The 25,577-nt window shown below is 34.5% G+C and overlaps 1 protein-coding gene across 1 annotated transcript in view; it reads right to left on the bottom strand.

The window, feature by feature from the left end:
* Positions 1 to 3,715: 3,715 nt before the first annotated feature.
* Positions 3,716 to 25,577, bottom strand: part of FAM83B (family with sequence similarity 83 member B) — a 107,270-nt gene continuing 85,408 nt past the window's right edge. Inside the window, exons 3-5 of the mRNA XM_007516497.3 lie at positions 21,430 to 21,594; positions 20,472 to 20,596; positions 3,716 to 9,236 (exon numbers count right to left, since the gene is read on the bottom strand). Coding sequence (XP_007516559.1) covers positions 6,980 to 9,236; positions 20,472 to 20,596; positions 21,430 to 21,594 — 2,547 coding nt within the window. The 3' untranslated portion in view covers positions 3,716 to 6,979. The remainder of the gene's footprint in view (positions 9,237 to 20,471; positions 20,597 to 21,429; positions 21,595 to 25,577) is intronic.

Genomic DNA, 25,577 nt, shown 5'->3' on the forward strand with positions numbered 1-25,577 from the left:
ATGAAATGCTTTATACAGTAGTCACGTGTTAGTCTCTCAACTGTACTTTGCTTATTCTATTGTTGTCTATTAGATTTTTGTATTAAATATTAACCTTTTTATAGGCCTTCCAGACTAATAATGAAGAGATTCTCTATTGTTACTAAAATCTTACAAATTATTATTCAAGTCATGAAGTCTTCTGTAGAGTTTTCTAAAATTGGTCTAAATAGGTGAAGCTGAAGACAGGCCATCAATAAAGCTAAGACAATTTAGGAAGAGCAGTACATGACATTATAAAATTGTTCCCTGACTGTGTATCTAGGCAGGAATGTTCAGATATAATTTGGTTTGTTTTGATACAGAACGTTTAACTTTGAATAAAATGATTTTGTTCCCAGTGATTAAATTATATCTTTTATTCAAAATCTGACTCTTACATTAAGAAGTGTCCTCTACAACACAAACTCTTCTAAACATTTCAGTATGTTTGTAAACATCTGTACTTACCTTGTTCCATTGGTCAGTTTGGTACTGTAATTTTTTAAAATATGTTTTAAATGTATTTTAAGGATACATTTTTAATTTTTTTAATGAGAGTGATACAAAGAGAAAGAGAGAGATGGAGAGAGAGAGAAAGAGAGAGAGAGAGAGAGACCAGAGCACTGCTGGCTTATGGTGACTCTGGAGATTGAACATGGGACTTCAGATTCTCACTCATGAAAGTTATTGGCATAACCATTATGCTATCTCCATAGTTCTCTAATATTGCTTTATGATCATTCTTTTTGCAACCACAAAGAAACATTGGTTATTAAAGCCACTCATCATTTTTTCCTTAACATTGTACATGAAATAAATCTTTAGTTTTTACTTGTATCACTGATTTTTTATATTCCATTCTGCACTTTTACATACTATTCCAGTTACCAAGCACATTTTTAAATCTTATTTTTAATGGTATTAGCTGCATCTCTAAGCATAGTGTTAGCTCTACACAAATAAGTAAAACCAATCTAAATGTTTCAGCATTCAACATAGTGATAACACTGAATACAATGAAGTCTATCTGAATTGCCATTTTTTATTGTACCTCCAACATACAACTCACTTGATGTAAGATCTGAATCCTTTTAAACTTATTAAATAAATGTATTGAGCAAGGAACAGTTGAGTTCTCTCAATTAATATCAGAATTTGATATGAGCAGGCCAGATAGACATCTAAAATTTACAAAAGTAACTATTATGGAATGATTTTATTTATATATATAACATATAATATAATATATAATATATATAAATAATGCACGATAACATTAAGGTTATACAGTGTACTACAGTCTCTAGCCTTCTATAATTATAACTTTTCCACAAATATTTTTTATATCTTTGTGGTCTGTATTATATATAGTTGGAGAAGTGAAGTTTTATATAAAATAACAATATTATGCAAGTTGAATTAAAACTCCAGTACATCTAATTAGTGTATAACTTGGATTGTAAAATAGAAAGACAATTTTCAGGTACATAAAAACAATTTGTTGAATAATTGAAAATTTAGACTTATAAATACCTTTGATTATGAACTACATGCTTTTATAAAAATAACTACAAAAAACTCATCCGAATCTGGATTATTCAAAATGGAAATTGATATAGAAAATTTTAAAAGTAAAGGTAAAATTTTAAAATTTTAAAAGTAAAGGTAAAGTAAAAGTAAAATTTTAAAAGTAAAGGTATAGCATAATAGTTATACAAAGTCTCATACCTAAGGTTCCAAAGTCTCAGGTTCAATCCCCTGCACTACCTTAAACCAGAGCTAAGCAGTGCTCTTGTAAAGAAATAAAAAATAAAAGTAATCTAAAATCTTCAATGTACTCTGCATAATAAGTCAATTGTTATTGTTTTACATTAAATACACATTTGTTATTAGCAAAACTGAGACATGCTGCATTATGACAGATAGGCTGTCATAAGCTTCTTTGACATAGAGAAAGACAACCTAAAACTAACTTCCTAGGTCTTTTAAGTCATAATCTTAAAACTTCTTAAACCCCTGTATTTAGAACTTCAATATGAAAATACAATTGTCATAGAGTCTGCTCTGGAAATGTCCAAATAAGATGGTGGTAGAAGCAGCACTTGCTACACCAACTTGTTACATTATGCTGTCCATTCATTCTATTCCAGTTTTATATTCCATGGAATTCAGACAAAAAAATGTTAAGCAACATGACATTTAAAAATACTTAATCTTCACATGCTTAAGATTTTAATTCCAACATCTGGAAATGAACCTTTCATCAAATTTTGGGTTCACCATAGAGTACTGCTATGAATCTGAAAGTTATTATAGACCTTAACCACTTAAAAACATAATATAGGTGAGATAGTACGTAAGATACTACTATTTACTTTGAGCCCTTATTTCAAGGGGACTCAAATCATGAAGTAGATGTTTTTAATATCACATATTCCTGCAAAGCACAAAATATTATCATTTTCATCTAATGTAAGTGAAATCATGTACAAAGTTCAATATCGGAAAATGTGTTGTCAGGTGACTGAAGTAATTCACTATCATTCAATATCTTGATAAAAATGCAAAATGTCTTTTGTCCTTTGAATTATAAAGCGGTTAACCTTTGTCCCTCCTCTGTCCCAAAGACTGGGAGACACTTGACATAACTAATATAACTTGTATGTTTCATTATGCTGGGTTTCATGCATTTGAGAATTCACTGTTCCTAAACCTATTTTTGTTTTCATTTCGTTCTTCTTTCTCAGAGAATAAGGTGAAAGGGATAGAAACAGACAGGACAGAGGCCATAGACTAGATTCACCATCCAAGGAACGCCCTCAGCACCATTTATGGTGCTCACATACAGTGCCAGGGTTTGTATTCAGGGCAAAGTATATATGCTACCAGTGAACCATCTCCCTGGCCTATGAATCTTAAGTTACTAATTTTCAGAAGCTAGTTTACTTACTGTCATTAAGAGATCTAACTGTATGAAACTCTAGTGTATTTTACTCAAACTAAATGCTTTAAGTTATACTAAGTCAGCTACCATTTATTTTATTAATGAAATTAATTATATATTTTTAAAATTACTTTATTAGGGAAAATAATGCTCTATATGACAGTTGTTGAAACTTGGGAATGGCACTGTGGATAAAATGTTGGACTCTCAAACATGAAATCCTCAAACTCAAACTCTGGCCTCCCCTGTGCCAGAATGATGTTCTATTTTTCTTTCCTTCATTATAAATAAATAAATAAATAAATAAATAAATAAATAAATAAAACACTTAAAATAAAACAAAATAGAGAACAGTTGCTGTCATATAAGTACAGTTTCTAATCTTCCCATAACAGGGGGTGACCCCACTACCAACTGACATCTTCCTCCACAATAGTACACTGGGTCGATTTTTAAGTCACAAGTTATTTGAAATAACTACTGTAGTATAGTAGTAATCGAGTAGAAAGAAAATGAATATATATTCTATCATTTAATAAGAAAATGTTATTACTGTATTATTAAATGTGAATAAATTATAATAGTTTTTGTTAATCAAAATTAAGCATCATTTTAGAGATGATCTTTAAAATTCATGGAGTGATTAAATATGCAAATAAATGACTTAATTGTTATAATAACAATGGGAATTAAAGACAAATGAATGGAGAAATTCAGGGAATGAAGATTAAAAGAAACAACCACTACATATCTTTGTACAAAATTACTGAATATTCATTTATTGGATCTAAAACCAAAAGTTAATTTCACATACATATAAATTCTAAATCTGGTTTATAATTTCATACTTTTTGTTTTAAATATTCCAGAAACAAACTGAACTTTGTAAATTTCTCTTTTTCACTAAAAAAAAAAACCTCACACATAGGTTAACATAGCTATTTTAAAATAATGATTCAACCCTTTGCCAGAGGCACATTGAAAACGATCACAGAAGACAAATATCTGTGGAATAATATCTGGATAGATGACTAGATCAGAAGTAAAGTCAGTGTTGAAGGCAGCTGAAGTTTAACCTTCTTCCTTGACTACCTGGATAATACTAATATTATCTTGATAAAACAAGATATTTATTTGTTCCTCACATATAAACTACCTATATTTTCCCACACCTTAGTACATGAAGTTAGAATTGTGTATCAACCCACAAGAAGTACAAGAAGGCAATAGACATTTTCTTGTAAACAAACATAATTAAGAAAATTTACATAATTTTAACTTTAACATTATGTTATCTAATTTGTTCAATTTCAGAAGCAATTTAATGTCAATTAACCATTTAATTCCTTTACTCTGGATGATGCTCCATATAACACTAAAAGAATTGGGTAATAGGTTGATTACTGGACTCTGTAAATGGATGAAGGATTATGTTGTAGAACTAACAGAAATGAATTTGGCAATCTAAATATAATTAGTGAAGATGATACAATTTTAATTGAGTATATAATTTAATCCATAACAACTAAATGCACATTAGTTATTATAACTGAATTTCTTATTTGATTACACAAAATGCAAACTCAAAAATCCTTTATATTCAAAATTCCTATAAATGTATATGGCTGCCTTCTCAGTGAAATGCCTGTTCCCTCTCTAAGTTTTACTTATATGTTACTAATTTTTAGGAAGTGAAAATAATTTTCAATTTATTGTACTCAACTTTACAAAATGATAAAGAAAATTGTAGCACTTTTGAATTCCCTGTTATAGGAGTTTTATAATCTGCTTTTATGAATGATCTTAATCTATTATTCTGTATTTCTGTTTTTAAACACACTTAATGGACTGTTACAGATATATTTCTGTAAGTTAGAAAGAAGGAGCAAAAGAGAAAGACAACTACTTTCAAAGAATGTTCTTCAAGTGTAATGGAATCAAAGTCAACAAGATGTCACATTACTGTGGTGTAGTATAAGTTTTTGTATAAAAAACCAAGTTATAGCAGTTCAGAACTCTGCAACTCTTGGAAATATTATTTAAATTCTGAGACTTCTCATCTACTAAAAGAGAAAACTTCACAGCTTTTTTTCCTGAATATTCAATAAGAAAATGCAATACTGTGCTCCATTTCCTGCCTCAATTATAACCAAATGGATTTCTTATTTTAATATAGAAGTAGACCAAAAACTGACACGATTGCCTTTTCCTTTTCTCATTGTCAGAAGTGAACTAGGAGGTCAAAAACAACTGTCAAACAATTAAAACTGGCCTGTTAGATTGAATTCAGATATTAATCTCAATTTAATTTCCAATTCTAGCTATTATGATTATTTTAAGTCCTACTATGTCCTTGTCTGATAGTATAGAACTAACTACTTTCTTCACTGACTGTTATTGGGTCAGAAATTATAAATACATTCTCCTTTAAGTTTGAAAAGTGTGGATATATTGAGCAAATTTGGGAGTTAATATGATTTTATAGTATTTTGTATATATACCGTTATTATTATTTATTATTAATGTGACTTTGGGTACTGTTTTCTGAGGGTTAGTGCCTCACTGATGAACCATCTACAGTAAAAAAAGACAGGGGGACCAGCAAAATATTCTTGAAGGGACTTTTGAGTCTAGCTCAAGACTTGGTCTATAGTAAGTGTTCAATTAATATTTATACTCAATAAAAATATTAGTCTACTGTAATGTTTTATAATCATATTTAAAAAATATTATAGAATATTATTTTTAATGATATAGATGTTTCAATACAATTATTTTTCTTTATGATATAGGTATTAAGTTAAAGGTTGTTAAATAATATATTAAGTGTTATAAACATACTTTAATATTTTTCAAATGATGCACTATTCTTTGTTAATGAAGTAAAGGGAAGTTTAAAAATATTTCTAATGAATTATAGAATATTTTATTTTATTATCTTAAGAACGGACAAAGGTTCTATCATCTGAATATCATCATAAGTTAACATGGAAATGTTTAAAAGTCTTAACAGGTTCTATGGTCATAGAAAAACTGATTGGCACCACATCTTCTCATTTTCATTATGGCCTTCTTATGAAAATATTATGTAGCCACAATGTACTTGGAATGGCTTAGAAAAAAGGAAAAAAGTTTTGCTATCAAAACACTAAAAAAATCAGTATATACATCTATGATTAAAAATTTAAACAGATGTTTATATTTATAAAATTATTATTATTTATTGCATTAAAAAGGGAATAATCCAAAACTTCATAATTCTCACTGAAGCTACTAGTCTGAAGTAAAAGAGTAAAATTATAGCAGCTGACTGGTGAGCAGAGTTCAGGTTCCCTGGAAAGTGTGGAAAGAATCCTGCTGTGATGGTATTAAAAGGATCAGGAAACTAAATATCTGTGATATTCTGTGTATTATGTGAGGACCATATTTTTAAAATCCCAAGAAAAGTAAAATGCACTGAGCTATAAAGTTTAGATTGTATTGTTGCTGAGAACTACCTAATTGTTTATGCCAAAGAACATGAATAAAACATTAACAAAAACCACGTTTTAAGGTAGTTACAAGCAAAAAATATTGTTCTGTTTTGTCATAATTTGAAGATACTAAAACCTCACAAAGACATATCATAAAAGGTCACTGGTAATACTGTTATTCAGTTTTATGAGGAAAGACTGGTTAAACACCACACTTTGATACTAAAGTTTCTATTTAAGACTTAACATATTCAGTCTGAAGTAAATATTTAATAAAATATCCTTACCATTACCATTTAAAAATCACATATTTACAGAAATATTCCATCACTGGTGTAATTAAGTGTACCTAACTTTATTGCTACAGATAATAACTTTACTGTACATTAGTATGCTGGTAGACATATACATCATATCCAGATTTTGACATCAATAGAAATCTATTGGCAAGTTAAAAAGAAATGGCCCACACTGTTCTTTGGACAAATATTGTTTAGCCGCACCATATTGCAATTTAATATCTAATTGAAATTACAGTAGCTCATTTATTTTTGTGCATGAAATTTCCAAACTTCTGCACAAATCCTCGAAATTTGTTTTCAGTTGGCTGATATGAGTGATAAACAGCAGGGTTGTAATTAAGCAGTGGGCTGGACACACCATAACTATTGGCCATAGTTGTGGATTTTATTTCTGGACGGTGTATACTGGTATCAGGAACATTGTTTGATGGCTGAATAGAACTCTCAAGCTTACAAAATGGTTCAAAACGACTATAAACACGTCGGTTGGTTGAATGAGATCTTAGAATCTCATTGGACTTAGGTCTTGGTTTTCTTTCAGGATCAGTAACTGTGTTAATCTCCTTCGAATCTCGGTATTGAATCTGTTCAGTATTAAATCTGGGGGCAGAAGCACCTCCTGCCCTTTCCACAAATTTCCTTTCAACTGGGCCTGGAGAAGGTATGACTTTTTTATATTCATCAGATGGAGAATTCATCCCTTGAGATGAGTTAACTGCTATATCTTCCTTACTCTTATGGATGCTTCCTTGGGAGTTTGAGGAGGAGGAACGTTTTCTCCGAGGAGATGAATCAGTTTTGGGTTCTGATATTTTTGGCTTCTGATCCTCTTCAGCCTCAGAAATTAAAGTGTCTGAACTACTACACATTTTATAAAAGGCAGATGCTTTATTTTTGGGTAGATTTTCTTTCTTTTCTGGGGTAAGGCTAAGCAATGACCTTAACTTCTGAGATCCCTTTTTCAAAAAACTTGGGGAGACCTTAACATCCTTCTTTGAAGTGAGATCTTTACTAGCTTCCTCCTTATTCACATCAAGCAAAGCAGCAATGGAAACTGACTTGGTGGTAGTTCCACTGGGAGGATCGCTCTTGATATCCTCTTCCTCCTCTTCCAAGCTATGGGTCACATTGTGCATGCTCTTAGAACTTTTCAGTACACTCTCTTTGGGCTTTTCTGGTTGCCTAATTCGATTCCTGGTAAGTGTACTATATACATAATGTTTATTACTTGTATTATCTAAATTGGCTTTTGAGTGATCAACGAATGGGAAACTTCGCCTTTTAAGTAGATTTTCATTTTGTTGGTTCTTCGGGCTTTCCATCTGCTTATTTGCACACAAAGTTGTGTATAAGTAGTTGTTTGACTCTGTGTGGCCATTTGTAGTTTGGTCTAAGACTACTGAGGGCATCTCAGGAACCTGTAAAGTTTGCATTTTTGGTGCCTCTGACTGTAGTGGGAACTTGGGGACTGATTCTGGCAAAGGATAGTCTGTCAAATGCTGTCCATTTGTAGGAGTGTCTGGGATCTTTTTATGTGTGTCACTTCCTTGGGACCCACGGACAGTTGAATTTGAGGAGCTTGTTGTACAACTGCTAACTTCCTGCTGCTCAGGTAAAGTTGGTTTAAACATAAATGAGGAACGGAGTCGAGAATGAGTATAAAGGGCATTAGCTTTCAAATTCTCAGGTGCATCATAGCCCTCACCCACAGCTGATCCATTTGAATCAGGTGCAGCTTCTGAATGATCATTTAAGTAGGACTCGACTCTCCAGTTACGCAAGAATGACTTTGTGGTATGTTCAAGGGTTGGCATTCGTTGTTGCAGAAAGCGAATATGATTATCAGTTCCATTAAAAGACCTCCGCACATTTGAATTCCTTTCTGCAATATTTGTTGTTTTCCTCTGGGCAAGTGTGTTATGTTGGCTTACATAGCCTCCCCGTAATGAAGATGTTACACTAACACTATCTGAAGTTCTATTCAAATTAACAGGAGGATTCATGGCTCGATTCAAAGCCCTGTTAAGCATCAAGTATGAAGCTGTATCTGGCTGTTCCCCAGCATAACTATGTCTCTTCCAATTTTCATTTGTCTGATTGGATTGGTACTGACGCACTGCTTTTGGACCATTAAAGTTTGGAGCAAAGTGTGGTTTATAGCCATGGTTTCTTATGCCATATTTGTCATGTTCATTTAGGGTATATATCCCTCTATTTTTGAAATAACTAGAATCTAATTTATGAATTGCTTCTTGCTTACCAAAAAGGTTTCTTTGGCTGGGAACAGAAGCTAATGAAGAAACTGACCGCTGATAATTGCCATTTTCCCAGAGTGCTTTGCCATGTTTCACCGTTGTTGATTCTTCCTGCACAAATGAGCTGGGGACACAGGATCTGGCATAGAGAGTTCGAAATTCCTCATCAAAAGACTCAACAAGGTGTCCTGTGATTATCTGAACCATGCTGAGATGAACTTTTTCAAATGACCACATGTAGCTGAAAAAGAAAGAAAACAAGTTAAGATTAATTATAATGTAGAGTTCTATGAAGATTTATGTCATGTATTATGGACAAGAGTATTTTTGTTTGGTTTCTTTGATTACCAAGATACAGAACACCTTCAGTAATTATATCTTTACAATAGATATATCTTTTCATTTCCACTACATATTTTTAATTGCCTCTACATATTTTAAATGACAAAGTAACTCAATAATGACTGGATTCAAATCTACCCTTAACTTTTCCATTATTTTCCAGAAACTCAAAGAGAAATCTTTTTATACATTTTATATTTCTGCCTATCAGAATTTTATAAAGTAATATATATATATATATTTTACTGGAATTACAGTTGGGATTTGGTGCTTGCATATGAATCCACCATTGATGGTAGACACTCCCCCCCTCCCTTATTTGATGGTACAGGGAGAAATTGAGATGGGATAGGGAGATGAAGGAGGGGGGAGAAAGAAAGACATCTGAAGCACTGCTTCACCACTTGTGAAGCTTTCCCCCCTAAAGATGGAGATTAGGGAACTGAAGTCAGTTCTTTGCACATGGCAGTATGTGTGCTCAACTGGATATACCACCTCCTGGCCCATGATTCTTATGAATTATCTAGCCACAGGATTTTGCATCTCTATTTCCTCACATCTAAAATGAGGATGTAAGATACTGATGCTATACTTTTTTTATATAGTTTGAACATGTTATAATACAATATAGGGTTTATTTTTATACATGCATTTTAGCTCTGTGACTTATTCAGAATGCATACTTAGGGTGGATGCCAGGAGTCACAGACAGACAGAATCTTTGGGCAGCAGTCTCTGCCATTAAAGAACATACACCATTACCCTTAATATAGGCAGAATTTGTAAACTGAATCTTCATAAACTATACCAGTAAAAATATCAATTAAAAAATTCTCTATAGAATACATTCTTTTATTTTGGAAATTACGGTTTATACTACTTTTATACTATTTTGTGAAACAGACTTCTTTACTAGATTTTAAATGTGACAGTTATCTCGAAATTTCATGTTGAAATTAAATATTTAAATGAAATATTAAAAACCTGTTTACATATGTACACGTCTCCATTTCATGCCAACTTTTTCAGAAAGAGAAAGGGAGAGAGAGAGAGAGAGAGAGAGAAAGGCAGGAAGGTAAACTGATGGGTGGATAGACCTAGAGAAAGTGGGAGAGACTTCAAAGCACTGAAACCATATGACTCACATGCGGTGCTTGAACTTGAACCTAGGCCACATTCATGGCAAAGCAGATACCTCACTAGGTGAGCTATTTCTGTGACTCTAAATATGACAGAATGATACTATTTTCTCTCTCTCTTCATTAACAAATAAAATAAATCATTTTTATTTTAAAGTTTATATGTAGGGGGCCAGGTGGTGGTGCACCTGGTAGAGAATACATATTACAGTACTTAAGGCTCCGCGTTCAAGCACCCAGTCCCCACCTGTAGGAGGAAAGCTTCACAAGCGGTGAAGAAGTTCTGCAGGTGTCTTTCTCTCTCTCTCCCTATCTCCCCCCTTCCCTATTAATTTTTATCCAAAATTAATAAATAAAAGTATAAAAAAATAATAAATAAAAGTATAAAAAGTTCATATGTACAGTGTGTGGATATTGTAAGTAAAGATTCTGGGATTTACTTAAAGTGTTGGACATTTGAAACATGAAGAAATTTTAGAGGAAAGAATTTTGAATTAAGAAGGCACATTGAATTTTTCAATGAGTGAATAGCTAAGGCTATAATGTAAAATTTTAACTAGTTTCTGCAAAGACTGGTTTATGTCAACTGTTCCAGCAAATGCTATTAAAATATTGATAGCAAAAGGAAAGGTTCATGGTAATTACTGAGAAAGAACTGACAACATCTGATAACTATAAATAAGTAAACTTAAAATTGACATTAAGTAATAAAGTGAACAGAATTGTTTGATAAGAGTTTGGATGAATGTTTATAATTTGTGTTCCTAGGTCTTTCTTATTCACTTCTAAAAATAATAGCTTTATTTTCACCCAAGCTTATAACATAGATAAGAAGATAGAGACTGTGTTGCTGTTTTATTTTTCAAACTGTCTCTCTAAAACCTAAGCTATAGTTGCATATATATATCATCTATTAGTACCTGGAAGTAGTAAGTCAAAGCTGAATCTACAAGAGGAGATAATAAAGTGAATCTACTATTACAGATAATATTAAAAGTCAAGTTATATAATAAAGCCAGAAAATATAATTATGCAGACTAGCCGATACACACAATTCTGTAAGTCAAGAAAATTCCAAATTTTAATTAAAACTGCAAATAAAAGTCTTCTAGGGACCAAGCAGTGGCACACCTGGTTAAGTGCATGCATCACAGTGCACAAGGACCAAGGTTCAAGCCCCTGGTACCCACCTGCAGAGGGAAAGCTTCACAAGTGGTGAAGCAGGGCTGCAGCTGTTTCTCTCTATCTACCTCCAACATCAGTCTCTATCCAATAGTAAACAAATAAAAAAAATTAAAAAATTCCTCTAAACAATAACACCCATATACACATTTAATGAGTGTTTAAAAGGACTCATTAATTTCAAGTACTAGTTCTAATTTCTGTTTTTAATAAACTTTTGTTTTTATTTTGGAACTACAAAAAACATATTTGAAAATAGGAGAGACTAGTATCTAATGGCATGAAAAATGGTCTAAAATTGCATCTAACTTTAAGGTCTCATGATGTATTAACTCATTAAATTCTCACAACAATAATACAAAGTGGGTTCTATAATTATTCTACTTTTCTGGAGGGGCAAACTGAAGTGCTTATCAATTTATGTAATTTGCCTACTGCCACACACATAAATATCGTGCCTCATCTACTCATCAGAGAAGAGGCAAAGGTTTCTTTTCATACAGCCAGAAATTTCTTGTCTTATTCCTAGTCTTTAGTAATGAATTTACTCTGTACGATAATCTATTGCTTAAAAAATATATATTTGCCATTTTATCTATCTATTGATATGTCCTCACTGCATATCTCACTAAGGATTGATGTCCTGATTTGTAAAAGAACATTAGACCATCAAGCATATAAATGATTGTTCTCTGGAGCCAACCTGAATGGTACTACCCTTGGTCCATAGCTGTGGGATTTTAGATGTAATTTAACTTTCTGCAAATTTATTAGCATTACATATAAAACATAGCTGAAAACAATTGTTTTGAAGATCAATTGCAAGGACTGGAGATGATACATGCATTAAGAAGCAAATAAATATTCCTCCAGTGGTTGACTAGAAAGATGACAGAGAATAGTACCTAATGCTGAATAAGTCTGTCTATAGTCTGCCAGGGTATTTGTAACAGTCAGATTCAAATAGTTTTTATGCTGATATTATAGTGATTACATAGTGATTGGTTGGTCAGATTATTAATAAAAGTTATGATATATATAGAGACATATATATATACATATATATGGTAGTAAACTGCTCCTATTTTATTGAACAGTAGTTACGGAACTCATTTTGTATGTTTTTACAGGAGGCAAACATATGTGTAGTATCATCAATCTGCAAGGAACACAAAATATTAGTCAATCTCCTCACTTTGGGAATTAACTTGAATTCTAAGAAACTTGTATTGTTAGTCTACATTCGTCATGTTCTTCAGTGGCATAGCCAGAACTAAAAAATAGATTAGAAAAAAGGAGAAAAATTTTTTTCTTTTAAATTATTAATTCCAAAGCACAAAATGAAGTAGATGGATGGAGAATAGAGTGAGACCAAGAGAAGCACTGTGGAACATGCATTGCTAGATATTGGTCTCACTCATAGTTGTATGGCATTTAAGAAGATCAACACTCAGCCATCTTTCTAATTCTCTCATATTTTTATCTATCTTCTATCTACCTATCTATCAGAGCCAACACAGCAATTACACTGTTCCTTCTAGTCATTTCTCCCTTTTTCCTTTCGCAATAAAGACCGATTAGATGGAGAAATTATATGGAGACGAAAAGAGAGACACAGGTTCCCGGAAGATGGTGGACTGAGAAGCTGCTAGTGGCTTGAGCTCTGATCACATCTTCTGGAAACGGTAGGATATTCATCCTTTAGTAAGCCAGTCAATAAGCGGTCCTAGTGGTGACACCAAGGAGGTGACAATAACTTAATTTGGGTTAAAAAATAGATTAGAAAAAAGGAGAAAAATTTTTTTTCTTTTAAATTATTAATTCCAAAGCACACCTCCTCCCCCTTCCCACCACCCCATAAACAGTCCCTAGGGACCAGCTCCTAGCAGGCTCCCCTGCTGAGCTTCTTTCTTTACCAAGATTCCTGTCCCACCAGGGAGTATCATTCATTCTAAGTCTATTCCCTTCTGAAACCTCTGGCCATTTTTATTTCTAAGTAGGCAATCCCCTTACCCCACTCCGCATAGATAATTAAATAATTAAAAATAAATAAATAATAAAAAACTCTTTCCTTTCACCACTCTTTTATTACTGTTCTTTTTCTTATCTTTTTCTTTTTCCTCTCTCTTTTTTTTCTTTTTCTCATTCTTATCATCCTTTCTTCCTTAATCCTACAGCTTCCAAAGCCATAGGCCCCCATCCCCCACACCACCAAAAGAGTGCTTTCACTGAATTCACTGATACACATTTGGGAATTATTTTGGGGAAGAATTCTGACTCAGAGTGGACTCTCACTGCAAGTATCTCTGCTTAACTTCCCTTCCTCCTTTAGTTACCGCTAGAATATACAGTGGATAGTAGATTTGCATAACTGTCTATTTTAGCTATCCTTGTCTAGTCCTGAGGTGTGTTTTTTTAATTTTTTTAAATTTTTTTCTCTTTCTTAACAATCAGCTGCCTCTGATCACGAGGTTTGAGGTAATCTGGGACAGGATTTTTTTTACCCTGCTCTATTTTATTATCAATATTATATAAAGGCATATATCTTACCCCCCCTTTTAGGTTGATCAGAATTAACTATAGAGTATCTTTCATTGCTAGTGTAGTGGGCATCTTATCTATTGCAGGAGGAACTTGTCTAGTTACTCCTACCTCCTCTACAGACTCTTCCCTTCCTCCACCTCCTAGCTAATTAAAAAAAAATTAAATTAAATTAAAAATAAAGTAATCAAAAAAAACCCACAGAAACCTTTCCTTTCACTGCCCTTTAATTACAACTCTTTTTCTTATCTTTTTGCTTTTCTCTCTCTTGTTTCTTGTTTCTTTTTTTTTTTTTTTTTATCTTTTCATACACTTCTTCCTTCCTTCTTCATTGCCTTTCTGAATTGGTGAATTATTTTGGGGAAGAAATCTGACTCAGAGTGGACTCTCTATGTGTGTATCTCTGCTCTACTTCCCTCTCCCCTCTTGTTACCACTAGAATATACAGAGGATAGTAGATTTGCATAACAGTCTATTCTTGCTATCCCTTCTTTATTTTCTCTTTCTTCTTCACTGGGATTTGACTACTATTTTTTCATGAAATGGAGACATTGTTTGGCTAACTGGTCATGGTTAAACTGCTTCAATACTTGCTTCAGCTGCTACGGTAATTCCTGAGGCTGGTGAGTGAAAATGTCATAAAGGTATTTAGTACAGTGTTGCTTGTACTCAAGATACAACAACTGAGGAACAACAGAGCAGAAAAAAGAAAGACATAAATGAAAAAAATGGGTAGATCAAAACCAAATAAAACTGCTACTCGAATGAATGAAGACAAGAGCCCAGAAAAAACTACAAATCAGCCAGAAATAACCATAGATAAGAAAAGTCTGCAAGCAATAATAAACTTATTAATCAGAGAAATGAAAACAACATTGGAGGACAGGAATGACAGTATTAGGGAAACAACAGTTGAGACACCCAAGGAAAACACTGATTATCTTGAGGCAATTAGAGAACTGAAAGCTGAAATAGTTGTAATGAAGAAAGAAGCTGAGGGAAGGGAAAGCAGACTAAAAAAAAGCAGAAAACAGAATTAGTCAGACAGAGGATAAGTTAGAGAAAACTAAGAAAGAGGTGAAAGAGCTCAAAAAGAGATTGAGAGACACTGAAAACAACAACAGAGACATATGGGATGATCTCAAAAGAAGTAACATTCGTATAATTGGCCTGCCAGAGGAAGAAAGAGAGGAAGGGGAAGCAAACATTCTAGAGGAAATAATAGAAGAAAACTTCCCATACCTGAATAACAGAAAGGTCATCAAGATTCAAGAGACCCAGAGAGTTCCAAACAGAATCAAACCAGACCTGAAAACACCAAGACACATCATGGTCATAGTGAGAAGGAGTAAGGATAAAGAAAGGATCCTAAAGGCTGCAAGAGAGAAACAAAAAAGTCACATACAGGGGAAAACCCATAAGATTATCTGCAGACTTCTCCACTCAAACCCTAAAAGGGAGAAGAGAATGGCAAGATATCTATTGAGCCCTGAATGACAAACAACAGTTAAAGGAGGCAACCATCATCAAGCTGGCCCTGAAAGAGGTTCTAAAAGAACTCTTATAGACAAGAACATCACTATAATACTTGGAATATATGAGAGCAAACAAATTTTTTTTTGAACAATGGCACTACATTAAATCCATAATATCAATAAACATCAATGGCTTACAGTCATCCATCAAAAGGCACAGAGTGGAGGGATGGATCAGAAAACATAACCCAACCATATGCTGCTTGCAAGAATCCCATCTGTCACAGCAAGATAAACACAGACTTAAAGTGAAAGGATGGAAAACTATCATACAGGCTAACGGACCAAAAAAAGGGGCAGGAACAGCCATTCTCATCTCACACATGATAAATTTTAAATTAAATAAAGTTATAAAAGATAGGCAAGGGCATTACATAATGATTAGAGGATCAATCACCAATAAGACTTAACAATTACTAACATCTATGTACCCAATGAGGGACCATCTAAATACCTCAAGTACCTACTGAAAGAATTTCAAAAATACATCTATAGTTATAGAATAATAGTGGGAAACTTCAATTCGACACTCTCACACTTAGACAGATCACCACAGAAATCCAGAGAATCCTGCAAAACTTCTATGAATACGCTACCAAGCTAGATAATCTGGAAGAAATGGAACAATTCCTAGAAGCATATGCCCTTCCAAAACTGAACCAAGAAGAACTACAAAATCTAAATGCACCAATCACAGAAAAAGAAATTGAAACCGTTATTAAGAATCTCTCCAACAACAAAAGTCCTGGACCAGATGGCTTCACAAACGAATTCTACAAAACTGTCAGGAAACAGTGAGTACCCATACTTCTTAAGCTTTTCCATAAGATTGAAGAAACAGGAATACTCCCTTCCACCTTCTATGAAGCCAACATCACCCTGATACCAAAAGCTGATAGGGACAGAACAAAAAAGGAAAACTACAGACCAATATCTCTGATGAACATAGATGCCAAAATATTAAACAACATCTTGGCCAACCGAATACAGCAGCATATCAAAAAGATGTTCATCACGACCAAGTGGGATTCATCCCAGGATTGCAAGGATGGTTCAACATCCATAAGTCAAACAATGTCATTCACCACATCAATAAAAGCAAAGCCAAAAACCACATGATTATCTCAATAGATGCAGAGAAAGCCTTTGACAAAATCCAACACCCATTCATGCTCAAAACTCTAAAAAAATGGGAATAGATGGGAAATTCTTCAAGATAGTGGAGTCTATATATAGCAAACCTACAGCCAACATCATAGTCAATGGACAGAAGCTGAAAGCATTCCCCCTCAGATCGGGGACTAGACAGGGCTGTCCACTGTCACCGTTACTCTTCAACATAGTATTGCAAGTTCTTGCCATAGCAATTAGGCAAGAGAAAAAAATCAAAGGAATACAGATTGGAAGGGAAGAAGTCAAGCTCTCACTATTTGCAGATGATATGATAGTATACATAGAAAAACAAAGAATCCAGCAGAAAACTACTGGAAGTTATTGGGCAATATAGCAAGGTATCAGGCTACAAAATCAATGTACAAAAATCAGTGGCATTTCTTTATGCAAACACTAAATCTGAAGAAGAAGACATCCAGAAATCACTCCCATTTACTGTTTCAGCAAAATCATTCAAATACCTAGGAATAAAGTTGACAAAAGACTGTATACTGAAAACTATGAGTCGCTACTCAAGAAAATAGACACTGATACCAAGAAATGGAAAGATATCCCAGGCTCATGGATTGGAAGAATAAATATCATCAAAATGAATATTCTCCCCAGAGCCATATACAAATTTAATGCAATACCCATCAAAGTTCCACCAAGCTTCTTTAACAGAATAGAACAAACACTACAATCATTTATCTGGAACTTGAAGACACCTAGAATTACCAAAACCATCTTGAGGAAAAGAAACAGAAATGGAGGCATCACACTCCCAGACCTTAAACTATATTATAAAGCCATCATCATCAAAACACCATGGTACTAAAAAAAAAAATAGGCACACAGACCAGTGGAACAGAATTGAAAGCCCAGAAATAAATCCCCACACCTATGGACATCTAATCTTTGATAAGGGGGACCAAAGGATTAAATGGAAGAAGGAGGCTCTCTTCAATAAATGGTGCTGGGAAAACTGGATTGTAACATGCAGAAGAATGAAACTGAACCACTTTATCTCACCAGAATCAAAAATCAACTCCAAATGGATCAAAGACCATGATTTCAGATCAGAAACAATCAAATACTTAGAGGAAAACATTGGTAAAACAATTTCCCCCCTACACCTCAAGGACATCTTTGATGAATCAAACCCAATTGCAAGAAAGACTAAAGCAGATACAAACCAATGGGACTACATCAAATTGAAAAGATTCTGCATAGCCAAAGAAAATATTAAACAAAGAGATCACTCACATAATGGGAGAAGATCTTCACATGCCACACATCAGACAAGAAACTAATCACCAAAATATATAAAGAGCTCAGCAAACTTAGCACCAAAAAAGCAAATGACCCCACCCAAAAATGGGCAGAGGATATGAACAAAACATTCACTACAAAGGAGATCCAAAAGGCTAACAAACATATGAAAAACTGCTCTATGCCACTGATTGTCAGAGAAATGCAAATTACTACAACACTAAGATACCACCTCACTCCTGTAAGAATGGCATACATCAAAAAGGACAGCAGCAGCAAATGCTGGAGAGGTTGTGGGGACAAGGAACCCTTTCACATTGCTGGTGGGAATGTAAATTGGTACAGCCTCTGTGGAGAGCAGTCTGGAAAACTCTCAGAAGGCTAGACATGGACCTTCCATATGATCCAGTAATTCCTCTCCTGGGGTTATACCCCAAGGACTCCATAACACCTAACCAAAAAGAGGTGTGTACTCCTATGTTCATAGCAGCACAATTCATAATAGCTAAAACCTGGAAGCAACCCAGGTGCCCAACAACAGATGAGTGGCTGAGAAAGCTGTGGTATATATACACAATGGAATACTATGCAGCTATCAAGAACAATGAACCCACCTTCTCTGACCCATCTTGGATGTAGCTAGAAGGAATTATGTTAAGTGAGCAAAGTCAGAAAGATAAAGATGAGTATGGGATGATCCCACTCATCAACAAAAGTTGAGTAAGAAGATCTGAAATGGAAACTAAAAGCAGGACCTGACCAAATTGTAAGTAGGGCACCAAAGTAAAAGCCCTGTGGTGAGGGGTAAACATGCAGCTTCCTGGGCCAGTGGGGGGTGGGAGTGGGTTGGAGGAATAGTCACAGTCTTTTGGTGGTGGGAATGGTGTTTATGTACACTCCTAGTAAAATGTAGTCATATAAATCACTAGTTACTTAATATGAGAGGGGGAAAATTAATTGTATGTCTCTAAGTTCTTTAAAACACAGACTAAATCTTTTTAATATATAGGCTGTTTATTTGATATGCAGACTCTCAAATGCCTAGATCAAGTAGATCAGAAGCAACCAATAGCACAGCTGTATACAAGATACTGGGTACTGTACAGCAAACCCTAACAAAAGGACTTTTCAAAGTTAACCCAATTACCAAATAATGTGATGATAACATTAACTATCGATTGTCTTTTTGAACCCTAAGACAGCAGGATCCTCACATCTCCACTATAGAGTCTCTACTTTCCCCAGTCCTGGAACCATTGGATAGGGCCCACTTTCCCGTATGCCTCTCCCAATCCATATCAAATAATATTGCATCTGCAGTTCACAACCTAATCAACGCAATTATTGCCACCTCAACATGCTTCACTTCAGACTGTGTCCAGAGACTTCACGTGTGGAATGACAACCCTTCAGCTTCATTACACGGGTGAGACCTTTCCTTTCATAATATACTCTAATTCCAGGTGGTTTACTTTTTAACAAAGTCACAAAACCTAGATATACACCAGTTTCTGTGAGAGAGAGAGCATATGTTCACACGTATCCATAAACTACTGCAAAATCTATACCTGAAAGCAGAAGTACACTAGAGTTTGCAGTGAGTACCCCCCTAACACTTTCTCTCCACTATTCCAAGCTTTGGGTCCATGATTGCTCAACAATTTGTTTGGCTTCTTATGTTAACTCTCTTTTCAGTCACCAGGTTCCAGATGTCATGAGGATGCCGGCCAGGCTTCCCTGGACTGAAGACCCCACCAATGTGTCCTGTAGCTCTGCTTCCCCATAGACCCACCCTACTAGGGAAAGAGAGAGGCAGACTGGGAGTATGGACTGACCAGTCAACGCCCGTGTTCTGCGGGGAAGCAATTACAGAAGCCAGACCTTCCACCTTCTACAACCCACAACGACCCTGGGTCCATGCTCCCAGAGGGATAGAGAGTGGGAAAGCTATCAGGGGAGCGGGTGGGATATGGAGATTGGGTGGTGGGAATTGTGTGGAGTTGTACCCCTCCTGCCCTGTGGTTTTGTTAATTAATCCTTTCTTAAATAAAAAAAAAAAGAGAGAGAGACACTTGCTGCACTATGTCCCTGTTCATGAAGCTTCCCCACTGCAGATGGGGAATCCGGGGGCTTGAATCTGGATTCTTGCACATGGTAACATGTGCATTCTACCAGGTGTGCCACCACCCAGCTACTTGTTTTTTATTTTATTTTATTTTTCATTTTTTAGAAAGGACTAAATGACACTTGAGCCTGAGAATAAGAAATTCTAGAAATAATTGGTAGCACTGTAGGTATAAACAATTGTCTTACCTGTAGGAACCATATATAACTTTCTGGCAGTCAATTAACAAAAATTTCTGCTCCAATTTTCCATGAAATTTTGATCCTGTTTTTGAAAGATAATCTTGGCCTTTCACTGTGCGCACACGAATGTTCTAAAATTATATGTAAATAGAACATAAAAATCTTGAAATGTTAAATATGTATCAATATAAAGCCTAGAAACTAAGAAATTTTTTAAGATATTATTTTTAAGATATTATTTTTAAGAAATTATTTTCAAGATATTTAACAAAAACAGACAAAGAAAAAGAAAAACAAAATTTAAAACATCAAAAGAAATACTGGGCTGGGGAGAGATCACAATGGTTATGCAAAAGACATCTATGTCCACGTTCCAAAGATCCCAGGTTCAATTCCCAGCATCACCATAAACCAGAGCTGAACAGTGCTCTGATTAACAAATATATGATAAAAGAAATACTTACATGAAAAGTACTCAAGTATAGTAAGTATGTATAGTAACATAGCTTAAAAATATATCATTTTACATTTTCACAGACTGTTTAGATAAATTATTTATAGTTATATTTTGAAAAAATGTTTCAAGTTCTATTAGCTTAATGTCTGAATGGGTAAAATTGAAACTCAAACCTTAAAAATATGTTAAACTAGTCATTCATGTCAGTTTTATTGCTGTGCATGCAAAACTGAAGGAACATTTATTATGAGAGCTTGTGTTCTACTTTTAATAAAAGTAGGTAATATCATGAAGTTGTTTACTTTCCATCACATTCTGAAAAGTACAGAAGGAACCTTCTGTGATCATTAAGCTATCATATATAAAATATATATATTTCATATTAATTTTTATATATGCATATATACATTTTATATTAATTTTGTGTTTATATACTTTAACACAACTTAAATTTTCCCAAGATTAAAAATAGCCCTAAAATACTTATAAAACATATGTAATTCTTACCCTGAGACGTTGAACTTGACAGCCTTGTTTCTCAGTCATATTTAGAAAATGACTAAAATTGAATTCATCAAGCAGAATATATACAGATACTCCTCGAGTTGATGCCTCCACTATTTCTTTGAAAATGTCCACATCTGTAAATATATCCATCACTAGAGCAATGACCTGTTAAAGATACGATTATGAAACAACTGTAGACTTCTGAAAATAGGTATTTAGATTAAAGATCTTAGGGAACTGAGACAAAGAAACAAAATCCAGAAATAGAAATACTGCTCAAAAAGTGTAAATATGAAAAAGGGTAGAAGACTTGAATGTCAGAAAATTAAATGCATGTCTAAAGTTAATTTAGCAAGAAAGAGGAGGAAATAGCTATATGGATAAAATGGCACATGCAGAGTGAAATATCTTAATAGCCTTTAAGAAAGTAATATAGGGGCCACGTGGTGGTGCAACCAGTAAGGCTCACAATTTATCAAGCTTGTGTGACTGAATTTGAGACCTAGGTCCCCACCCACAAGATGGAAGCTTCAAAGGTGGTGAAGCAGACTGCAAGTCTCAGTCTCTCTCTCTCTCTCTCTCTCCTTCACAATGAAAAAGGAAATAAAAGTAGGCATCAAGACTGGTGGATTCCTGGTCCAGACATCAAGCCTTAATGGCAATCTCATAATAAAAAATTAATATTATAAAGCATATATATATATATATATTTTTTTTTTCTTTCCCCAGATCACTGCTCAGCTCAGGCTAATGGTGTTTCAGAGGACTGAATCTGGACCTTGGAGCCTCAGGCATATGAGTTTGTTTACATAACCATAATGTTATCTCCCCTACCCTAGATTTTTTTTTTCTGAATAAAATTGTTAATTATTAGAAGCTTAAAGATCAGTTAGATAAAATGATCTGTTGTATGTTTAAAATGTATTGTGTGATGCATTCAATTTAGGGCAGACTTTAAGGTGGGAATCAACATGGAAATAGGAAGTCCCTTGCAAATTCTTGGAACAACTGAAGTGGAAAATAGCAATGACTAAAATCAGGTCCTAGTCAATATCAGTGATGGGCATTAAGTAGATACTAGAGTTCTTTGAGCCCAACAGACTTCTCTATAGATTAAATATAACACGTGAGAGAAAAAGGGGTAGAAGTTATCTCTAAGGTTTTTATCTTCACCAATCTGAAGGAGCAAAGTATCACCATGGAGATAGGAAAGAATGTAATTGCACTAAATTTTATGTAACATACAATGTTTTGAGGTATATACCTATCAAGAGGTGTGTCTACACCAGAGATATCAATTGGATGTGAGTGATATTGAGAAGGCAATTAAAGGGCCTGGGGAGATAGCATAATGGTTATGCAAAAACCTTTCAAGCCTGAGGCTCTGAGGTCCCAGGTTCAATCCCCAGCAACACCATAAGCCAGAGCTGAGCAGTGTTTTGGTTAAAAAAAATTAAATAAAAATTAAAAAAGGCTCTGAGAAGGCAATTAAATTCAAATAATCAATGGAGACTAGATACATAAAAAAGATAACCAAGGTTGAAACCTGGGACAAAAAGCAGTAATGGAAAACTGAAAAGAATATGCAGTCGTGGAATCCAAGACAGTATATGGAGAAGGAGGGTGTATATTCAAGAGAGTCAAAGACCTTTCTCTACAGCAAATAATAGGAGGGCTATGAATTCACTGAATTTAGCAATATTCAGGATGCTGATGACTTCCACAAATGCTATCATAATGGAGTAATAACAGCCTTATATTTTTTTAGAAATTTTAAGAAGAAGTGGGGCATTAAAAAGGTAAAAACAAAATCAGGGAGCAGATAATATAAATAAGCAACTAATTTTATTGATTACAATAAGAAACAAAGAAATAAAAAAATAGTGTCAGTTTATCCGTGCCATGCTGTATTTTTTTAGTTTTAAACCTTAAATTCTTTATTAAAAATTAAAAAGTAAATTTAGTAGGTGCTGATGTAGTTATTACACAATAAAGTACTGATAATAATCATTGTTGATGGAAGTGTGAAAAAGGAAAGTCTCACATACACTGTTGGTATGAGTATAAGTAATTATGACCACTTAGAAGAAAATAGGTCATTATTAGACAGCTAATTTTGATACACATTTACTCTGTAATTCTATGTCTAGAAAGTTTCTCTAGTGAAGAAAGTATGAATTTGTAAATGAATACAGTATAAAGATGTACACTGATTTTATTTGTAATAATAATTTGAAGATTTTATATATCTACTAAGATAGGACAATTTAACAATTATAATTTGTTTTAGTATGCTCTATTGTACAAGTCTTTCTAAATGACATATCTAAATGTACTGATCTGGAAGTTTCTCAATGATATATTGTTGTAAAGGAAAAGTATCTAGACCAGGGTCCATGAAATATGGCATATGTACATGTATCCATAAGTTAGGTAAAAACAGCTACCTTAAAGCAGAAGTGCACAATAGTTTGCAGTGAGTTAATAAATATAGCAAGCAAGAAGAAAGACCTAAAAAGACATCATAGAGTACCTCATGAAATAGTTTCTACTTAGTCCTAGATATCCTCTTCATCCTATTCCACATCTGTCAACCACTCCAAAGCTAACCTTGTCAGATAAAATAAGGACTATAAAAGGTGAATAAGGGCAAGAGACCGGCATACTTTGATGATGACTCTTTAGTCACTACCAGGCCCCCCCATCACCTGGGGCCCTAGTCAGAGAGCCCTGTGATTCACACACAGACATGGTGGGCGTAGACCTCTAGAGGATCTATCTCAACACTGTCACTGGTCATCTCTATCAGGAACAACATAATGAACCCCTTTGTGGGTCCCTATAGGACCTTGCCTTCTATGTGGATAAACAACCTCCAAAGGGAGGTTAGATAACATACTCTACCTATCACCCAAGAATGATGGGTTATAATGGGTGGAATGTTCCTAGCCGTGACAACAGAATGCCAGATCAGACAGACCTACAGAGATGCAAAGGTTACATAGCCTCCTGTGCTGACTATGGACCTCAGATCAAATGAGTGGGGTTTACAGTTAACAATATTTATATAATTTGCCCATATTTGGGAGATACTCTCTTCCCTGATCCAGCTTTCTAAGCCATTTTTCCAACTATGACACCTTCTCCCCAGACAATAACTTAGGTTACCTGCTTGTTAGATGTCAAGCTCAGGCAAAAACTAGTTAAAGTCACAGGTGCCTTGGAATATACCTAAAACAGACCTACTAGTTTTTTCCAAAACAGACACCCAAATCTTTATCAGCAATATTCCAGACTTTAGGTTAAAGATTAGCTAATAATTTGTACTGCCTTATATCTTAACTCTTTTTCAGCCACCAGATTCCAGATGCTATTAGTATGCCACCCTGACTTCCCTGGGCATAGGACCCCACCAAGGTGTCCTGGAACCCCACCTCCCTAGATCCCTACCCTACTAGAGAAAGAGAGAGATAGGCTGGGAATATAGATCAACCTATCAATGCCCATGTTTAGCAGGGAAGAAATTACAGAATCCAGACCTCCCACCTTCTGCATACTATAATTATCCTTACTCCCAGAGGGATAAAGAATAGAAAAGTGAGAGTCAGGCGGTAGCGCATTGGGTTAAGCCCAGGTGGTGCAAAGTGCAAAGACAGGAGTAAGGATCTGGTTCCAGCCCCTGGCTCCCCAACTGCAGGGGAGTTGCTTCACAAGTGGTGAAGCAGGTCTGCAGGTATCTGTCTATCTTTCTCTCCCTCTCTGTCTTCCCCTCCTCTCTCCATTTCTCTCTGTCCTATCCAACATTGACGACAACAATAATAAATGCAACAATAAAACAACAAGGGCAACAAAAGAGAACAAATAAATATTTTAAAAAATGGCTGCCAGGAGCGGTAGATTCGTAATGTAGGTATTGAACCCCAGCAATAACCCTGAAGGCCAAAAAAAGAAACAAGGAATGACAAACCTGATTTGAACTGAAAGTATTACTTTCCCAGACTGTGTTGTAGCAATAGCATTACTATTTATGTAAAAAAAATGATTAGTATAAGATTTCATAACTGGGCCAGTGAAATAGCTTAGATGACAGTGCATTGTTCTGCTTTGCTATGTGTGTACCATGGGTTTGAGTACAGAGACCAGCACAT

This window comes from Erinaceus europaeus, chromosome 4 (genome assembly GCF_950295315.1).
Source record: "Erinaceus europaeus chromosome 4, mEriEur2.1, whole genome shotgun sequence".
Classification (NCBI taxonomy): domain Eukaryota; kingdom Metazoa; phylum Chordata; class Mammalia; order Eulipotyphla; family Erinaceidae; genus Erinaceus; species Erinaceus europaeus.